General features: G+C 41.9%; 1 protein-coding gene across 1 annotated transcript in view; it reads right to left on the bottom strand.

The window, feature by feature from the left end:
• polrmt (polymerase (RNA) mitochondrial (DNA directed)) overlaps positions 1-8,704 on the bottom strand; it is a gene marked incomplete at its 3' end in the record, with an annotated part of 87,959 nt that overhangs the window by 4,488 nt on the left and 74,767 nt on the right. The window contains exons 17-18 of the mRNA XM_080730285.1: positions 4,164-4,216; positions 744-882 (exon numbers count right to left, since the gene is read on the bottom strand). Of these exons, the coding sequence (XP_080586411.1) occupies positions 744-882; positions 4,164-4,216 (192 nt within the window). The remainder of the gene's footprint in view (positions 1-743; positions 883-4,163; positions 4,217-8,704) is intronic.

Here is an 8,704-nt window from a genome sequence, read left to right as displayed (position 1 = left end):
TACCAGTCAAACAACACTATGGGTGTGGCTAACTTCAACTGGGTCACCACCCACCTGACAACCGGGCATACTTAAAGAACAGGTGGGTGTGGCCACATAAAAACCAAATTTTAACACTTTCTGTACACTTTTTTGAAAAACATCTTCCTCCAAATATAATCATAATACATGATGATCATGTTGTATGGGGGGGGGGGGGGGGGGGGGGAATCACAGCACCCCATAAGGATAGCAAGATGAGAACTATTAGATGCCGTTTTAGGTTAGGACCTGTGTTTATGGCTAGGAGTAAAGTTAGGTTAAAGGACCGGTTCACCCCTGGGACAACCAGATCTTATTTTATTGTTGTTTGGGACAAGATCAACACAATCCTGTGTTATTTTTTGTGTTCAATCTGTGCTTTTAGATATTTTAGTATTTCAGCATGCTACAACTAGTCATATGATGCATTTTGCATCATATGATGCAAGAGATGATGCAATATCATGCTACAAAGCATCATATGACCAGTTGTAGCATGCTGAAATACTAAAATATCTCAAAACACAGATTGAACACAAAAAATTACTCAGGATTGTGTTGATCGTGCCCCAAACAACAATAAAATAAGATCTGGTTGTTCCAGAGGTGAACCGGTCCTTTAAGGAGACAGTAAGTTTAATGCAGTGGTGATGGTTTAAGGTAACGGCTAGTGGTTAAGGAATTAATAGTCCATGGAAATAATGTCCTTTGTGTAGCAGTACAAGAATGTGTTTGTGTGAGTGTGGTGGGGTGCATGCATACCTGTAGCAATGAAGAGCAGTCAGCATCATGTGTGTAGAGTCTAGAGAGTGAATGAAGTTAGGAGGGAAGGCGTTCTTCTGTTTCATGGTGTCTGGTCTCCTGAGATGTTTGGAGCATGAGCGTGAGAGGTTAAGCAGACATAAAAACAGCAGCACTCATCCTGTTGTAAACCTGTCTGTGCCGTCACTTTGTTTGTGTCCATGTTTTTTCTTTGATGTTCACAACGACTCTACTGTGTCTAGACCTTTGTTTATAGAACCTGCTAAATCCCAACGGCACCACCTAAGAGTAATGTGAGGATGTCAGAATAGTTACCTATCTAGATGTACAATGCATTTTCACTTGGGGATCTAATAACGGTTTGGCTTCATGTGACATCAGTCATTCTATGATGTCCATACTCGCGATACTACTACTGTAAGTCAGTTGTCTACATATGTTTTAGACCAATTTCTAGAATTCACCCTTTGTCAGCCTTCTGATTGGTCCCCTGACTGACCAACCAGCAGGCTCTTTCTACCGTGTCCCGCCCTGGTTCCGCCTTTTTTAATGTTGAATTAGCTAAAACATCATTTTTGGAGAAATAAAAACATTTAAAAACATGCCCAGTCACTATACTGCACCTGATGAGATGTTCCTTTTTACTGAAACCAAGTTTAATGAGAATTGAATACACAAAATAACAAGAAGAAGCAGCTGAATTTCAATGTCCCACCAAGACACACCAACCAATGGGTGCGAAGAGGGGCGGGACAACGGGCTGGACTTGACAAAGGGTTAATTCTAGACGACAGAGCCACGCCGTGAAAAGCAGAATCTAATTTGCAAATACAACAGCCAGCATTTTGGTGTTGACAAAGCTAGCAGTGATATGAATATTATTATGTCTACAAACTCTACATACAGTATACTGTAATCCCATTATCCAGAGAATTAGCAGCATAGAACACTTCTAATGGCCTCTACTAGGTTGTGTTTATTTGCCTTTCAATTGTTAGACAGTAGTAGTAGTAGTAGTAGTAGTAGGTCCAGGGATTCAAAAACTTGGGTGTGATTTTAGATGCTGAGCTTTACTTTCAGAAGCGCATCAATCTCCAAGACTGCCTTTTCTATCATCTAAGGACTAAAGTTAGATGCTTCCTGTCACAGTCAGATAAGCTGGTTCGTGCTTAATGCACTCTTTGCTGGACTGACAAAGCAGGTGTTACATAAAGTGGCTTGTTCAGAATGCTGATGCCAGAGTAAAAAAAAAGGTTTGAACACATCACTCCTTTTTTATCTTCTCTTCACTGGTGGCTCGCTGACTTTAAAGTGCTTCTTATCGTCTTTTTGATCTGTGAATGGCTTAGCTCCTTCGTGTATGCTCACCGCATACGCGAAGGACGACATCCCTTAGATCAGTGGTTCTCAAACCTTTTGGGCCTCAGTACCCCCTTTTCCTGATTGCTGAATCCAAGTACCCCCTTTAATCGACAACAACATTTTGACTTTGAAAACGTTGACAGAAAAAGTCCTGTTTTTACGTCAATATGTTGAAAATAAAAGTAGCCTGTTTTCTATTCAGTAACAGTAACATGTGTAGTTTAAAGCTTTACAAAGCAGCGTGTTCACAATGTCAATGTTTACCCTTAAACATAACAGTAAAATAAATGTTTCCATTTTCCATTCTCTCTCAAGTACCCCCTGTAGTACCTTGGCGTACCCCTAGGGGTACAAGTCAACCCATTTGAGAGACACTGCCTTACATCATCAGATAAAGGTCCGCTCTCTAAACCTAGGATAAAGTACATCAGGTTATGGTGTTCTCAGTCACAATTGTCCTACTCTAGTTAATTCTTTACCACTAAAGGGCAATACATGCTCCTTCTGACACCCTATTTTTGAGCGGTGGTCACACCGTCTCCTATATGTGGCCGTGTGTGTGGGTATCCGTCCGTCCGTCCGGCCGTCCGTGTCTGTATGTAGCCTCAAGCCTGCAGTACCTTTTCTGACCACACATGTTAAGGGAGGGGCGCTGTTGTTCAGCCTCAGGCCAGGCACACTCACACTCACATTCACACACACACATACACACACACGCACACACACACACACACGCAGCCTCCACCGCTCAGTTCACACGAGTGTGATTTTTTTTAAGGCAGGTGCACCCCCTTTCTGGACAAAAACAAAAAAAGTCTGTGCCATGCACTTGAGTTTTTTTTAAACAAATATCTTTACATTTAACGATTCTTAACATGTAAAAGCTAGTGAAACGTCTCATTCCTTTACGACAGGCTGTATGAGCAAAGGTAAATGTCTACATTAGGGTTTGCAATGACTTATCTAAATCTGCAGGACTTAAGGCTGCAGCCAACTTCTTGTGTAAATGAAGTTCGTCGAGGGGGTAAGAACCAAATTACTTGGTTGTGGAGCCAATGTACACTAGCCCGGGGAACCGCCACGCATTCCTTTGCCAAAGTCCCCTTCGGGCACTTCTTGCACCTCCAAGATTTTGGATCTTAACTAATTGGGTCTTAACTATTGTAACATTCAGTGCACAAAGAGGAACCATACAGTAAGCTAAAACAATTTTGTCAACATAGGACTTATTCGAAGCTGTAAGGAAGGGCTGTTCTAGGATCTTTAATTACAGAAAGTATGGGTGTTCACATTCAAAGGGGTTTCATTTGAAACTCACTCATAAAAGTACTGTATGTGTGGTGAAATGTTGGTGTGACATAGACTGACAATAAACTGAAATTCCCTGTTCCTGTGCGTGTCAGTACCGGTATGTATGTAAAGTATCAGAAACCATAAACAGTGTGTCGTTTGTCTAACACCGTCAGCCTATAAAACGCTGAAGATGGTTTCTCTGTCTACAAACTTCCACTTTCGCACCATGACAACATCGCTCTCTCATCCCTGTCCCCTCTCACCCTCCCCTCACTTCCTCCATTTCTCTTCTTCGCCCGGTGTTTTTGCTATTCATGGGGAGTACAGCTGTCATTGGCATTGATGCCGGTGGAGGAGCAGGGTGAAGATGGGGCTTTGGAAGGCTGTCAGTCTTTCTAATCACCCGTATCCTATTTCCTTTCTGCATTTCTCTGAGTCTCAATCGACATCTCCCATCCTCCTCCTTCTATTTTCCTCCACACATAGCTCCAGATGGCCTGCTCACCACTCCCTCGAACCCCTGTTCTCTGGAGCGCCACTGGCGTAGTGGTCCAGGCATCTAGGCTGCAAATCCGGCCAGACAGCGTGTCGCGGGTTCGAGTCTCGATCCCGACTGCTGCGTGTCACCCCCCATCTATATCCCCATTTCCTCAACCTACTATATACCTATCAATAAAGGAAAAGTACAGTACAGTACAGTAATCATAAATATCTGGAGGACTTACTCTCTGGAATCGTTGCACACCTGGAAGGAGATGTGCTGAAGGTCATTCTTCACCTGGTGGAGGGGATCAAAGGAGAATGCAACATTAATCACATAATAAATAAAAACATAAAACATAATTATGGTGGTTCATTTGAAAAAGGAAAGATATGATCATGAAACAGATCCAGTATCAATAGAAATGTTTCTTTGTCTAAAACTTAATTATCAGAGCTCTAGATACGGTCGCATAACATTATAAAGGATAGATAAATATAGCTTTAAATGTAATTAAAACTGGAAATGGCTTCTGCTGCTTGGAAACCCTCTACACTGCTTGCAAACAGTGGAGCGAGATGAAATGCAACATTCGGACCTTGCTGACTGCTAAAAGACATTAAGTTACATAATCTTCCCTTTAGAGACTCATTCCACTGAGTGCAAAGTAAACAGCACAGGCCGCACATTTCAGAAGGTTTTCTGAAAACTTAGTTAGGATTTACAGTAGAAGGCGTTTTTAAAATCGGCCTCAGGTCTATATGGTTTTAAAGGAGAATTCCGGCCTAGAAGGCTCTCTTACGTTTAGATGTGCTTATTTTCTCCCCAAAAGACTAGTCACAGTGTTTTAAAAAAACAGACAATTTTGCCCATTTGCCCCTACCCGATCACGGCCGATCACGGCATCAAACAGGAGCGATATAGTTAAATTGTTAATCTGCTTATTTCTCTCGCTCAAAAATAAAAAAAAGTCTGGTAGATATCTACCGTACATAATGACTATGGTCAATCCACGTTCTCGTTTAGCATCGGGCGCCGCAATTATTGGCATTATTTGTTTGCAAGATCAGCTGCGCAGATGTGGGTGCGCATCACGTCAAATCTCCTCTCGCGAGAGGAGATTTAGAGACAAAGATCTGCGTTTTAACAGCAAAAATGACTGCACCTTGTTCATATTACAGTGTGGATACTATTAGTAAGTACTGCGGACATGTACAGAAAAAAATCGTTTTCGAGCGAGAGAATCAAGCAGATTAACAATAAAACCAAACGCTCCGGTTTGAAGCCATGGTCGGGTAGGCCAAAAGGACAAGATTGATTGAAGTTTTACTTCATCCTTCAAATTAACCTACAGTACAAGACTGTTCAGTGTTGATGGTGCCTAGCCTCAATGATGACACTCCAGGGTGAAAGATATTGTTTTAATGACATCACTGACCGTATTGTTTATGTCAGCCACATTCTCATGCAAACATAAACCAGTAATAAGTGATAAACTGCATACTGTAGTTGCATGCTTTCTCCCTAAACGCCGTGACCAACATTTCACGATACCGATAAAGCGTTCTCAACGTACGGTACTTCTCCCCTGAGCTCAAGCAAATAAACTTTTTATCTTTGAAATACAAAAATGGTCTCAAACTGATTTCCTCGACAGTTACAAGCGGGAGTTTGTACAGTATCTTTGAGTGAAGCAGTGCACGTGTGCCTGAGAGAATAGACTTAATTAGGCTAAGCATGTCCAATCCTTTTCACACGGACATCACAATGTACCCACAAAGGAGGGATCAGTGTAATTAACCAATTTAGAACGGGTACACATTATTGTGTACAATTATTTTATGCTTTAACTATTGAAAAATAGCAGATATACAAGCTCACAGCGTGGCACCGAGTGCCACGCTGCGAGCTTGTAGATCTGCTATTTTTGTAAAATCGTGAAAATTTGAATTTTGACCCGATTCTATAAGTGTCTTTTGAATCCTTCTAAGGTTTTTTGAAAAATCTCAAAATATCTCAAAATATTTAGTTCCAGGGACCACCCAGAAGCAAAATTTGAGATACAAACGTTCGCTTTGAAAAGACATATTCAAAGATTTGCACACATTTTCACGACTTTTTCAAAAATAGCAGAGTGCATATCTGCTATTACTGGTTAAAGCATTCAATAATTTTAGGCCTAAATGTAATTAATCCTAAAAGTCAGCGGACACATTTCTGTTTCCTAAAAGCACAGGAAACGGACATGGTGATGTGACATTATCTATTTTTTGCACATGTGAACGACTCACTGGAACTCAATGCCAGAGCAATTCATAGTGAGAAAGAAAATGATGTCTGCTGTGCTTTTCATCTCTGCTGTGTATTCTTAGCGTAGGAATGAAAGCAGCAGTTTGTAAAGGAAAGAAGTCTCAGCCTCCCTGTACTGTAGGGTAGGGGTCTTCAACTGGCGGGGTCCGGGACCGCTAGGGAGTCCTCAGAGTTACTATACAGGGGGGCCGCCAAATGTTTGTGTGATAGGAATGTTTTATTTTAATGTATACAGTATTAAACACTTCAACCCCAGGGAGCACGGTGGCGCAGTCGGTAGTGCTGTCGCCTTGGCGTGTTTCCTAAACCCACCAGGATTGAGTTAAGAACCGCCTCGCAGAAACGCCCCTGTCAATAATCTTAAGTATGAAAGTGCATATAACGTTAGACTTAGTGCTCTTATAGTGGGGGAGCCAATCGAGCAGATTCTGTTGGTCGTAATTTTGGAATGTTAATTTTTGGAGACATGTATATCTTGATTCTTCGGGTTCTCAGAATGTCAAAAAAACATGTCTCCAATTTTTCTTTTTGGGTTTAGCTTGTGTAATTAGCATAATTAGCCAATTAATTGCCAAAAACAGTAAATGGCAATAACTTTGCTTCTAGGTAACTTATAAAGGTGATTTAAGAGTCTAAGTCCATGTTTGTGAGGTCCAGAAATTCATCTGTTACCATTGTGAAGTCATACAACCTTTCCTAGTTAGCGTAATTAGCATAAATGATGCAAAAACTAGGCGAAAATAAGCAAATTGCTGCATTTCTTTAGTTTTAGTCAACTTTGAAAGCTTCTCACAAACTCTAAGATGTATGTTTACAAGTCATCAATTATCATCATCCTAAAAATAAATCATGCAACCCTTTGTCTGTGTAATAATTATGTAATAATCACACCCAAACGAGAAATAGCTATATTTCTTTGCTTTAAGTTAATTAATAACGATAATCTTACAGACAGTGTAAGTCTGTTTGCATGTCTAGAAAATATTCTCTTTCCATAACTAGGATATCTAACCTTTCATTATTAGCTTAATTTCCATATATATTGTTACGACCCTGCAAGAGATTGGGCCGTAACTCGCCATGCCAAGCGAGCTGCTTGCCTTGTCTGCTGAGTGGGGGGCTGGGGTTCGCTTCCCGGTTTGGGAGCGAACTGCCTCACTCAGTCTGCAAAACGTTACATTAGTGTCAGACGGGCTGGCCCGTGGAGCATGCCTTTGTGTGAGGGCCGTGAGGGACTCGGCCGTGGGCAGTGAAGTGATATAAAATAAAGAACAATACGAGAAATGGTCACAGAATTATCTGATTGTTTATTCTCAGAAAGTTCTGTAAACACATTTAAATAGAAGGGTCTCCATCTTCGTCGTTGTCATCATCAATCCCCAACAGATGTGCCTTGCTTACATGACAACACACCTATTCATCTGCCCCACACATGCACATCTCAGAGCAGTTAAAATGTTGAGATCGACAAGAACAATGTGACATGCACTGGGATTTTTTTGCAGACACATTTGATCAGTTGGGTAATGGTGGCTGGAGCTGGGGGATCATGTGTTGTGACTAGCACCAATTGATCTCCATCCATATTCAGTTGCTAGTGGTATCTGTGGGTTAAGTACGTGGTCCTGACTCCTAATACCATACCATTGCCTGGTAATGGGCACGGGCAATGGCTTGATGTAATGCTCCTTGTGTAGGTTGCAGCTTCTCGGCTTCTAATTGTTTCTTTGTGAATAACCTCCACCTGAGCTCACCAACATCCACAAGATTTGTACCGGGCTCGTACAGCTGGCAAACAAATGCTTCAATCTTGTTTTCTGTGTCAGAACTGAGCTTTTTTGTAGTACCTAGAGTAGCAAATGCAAATGGAAAGCCATCATGGATCAAGAGATGTTCCCAGTGGGCTGACCACTTCATAGCCACACTGGACAGGAAGACCAAAGAACATAGTGAGACCCATGTAGTATTTGACCGCCATGACATTGCATCTTCACTGAGGGAGGCCACATGTAAGCGATGCCAGGGTGGCAAGCCCCCTACCACTTATCATGTGGAAGACAACACACCAATAGGGAAGGTGTCAGAAAAACTGTCAGGTATCCACACCAAAGATGAGCTGACTGTCTATCTGGCTAAGAAAGCCCTCCAACACTTCCAGGGGAAACCCAACATTTTCATAATCACGTCAAGGCAACATGTCCACTCAAACTCTATCAATGTAAAACATCTCCACAGCTCACAGGAAGAGGCTGACACAAGGATAATCCTGCACAGCCTGCTGTGTGTGGGTTACCATCAGCTGTACAAGGACACCTATTTCATCACCGGTGTGGGGAACAAAAAACGTATCATCTCACTGGAGCCAGTAGTGCACTGAGTAAAACAAGGACTTCAGCCTTAGCAGGGTTACATGCCATTTCTGGAGCTGACCAGCCAGGCCATTTTGGTGGCAAGGGGAAGTTAACCTATTGGCAA

Source organism: Nannobrachium achirus (assembly GCF_963921795.1).
Source record: "Nannobrachium achirus genome assembly, chromosome: 1".
NCBI lineage: Eukaryota > Metazoa > Chordata > Actinopteri > Myctophiformes > Myctophidae > Nannobrachium > Nannobrachium achirus.
The sequence above is the reverse complement of the archived record's forward strand: the minus strand, read 5'-3'. Positions and strand labels throughout refer to the sequence as shown.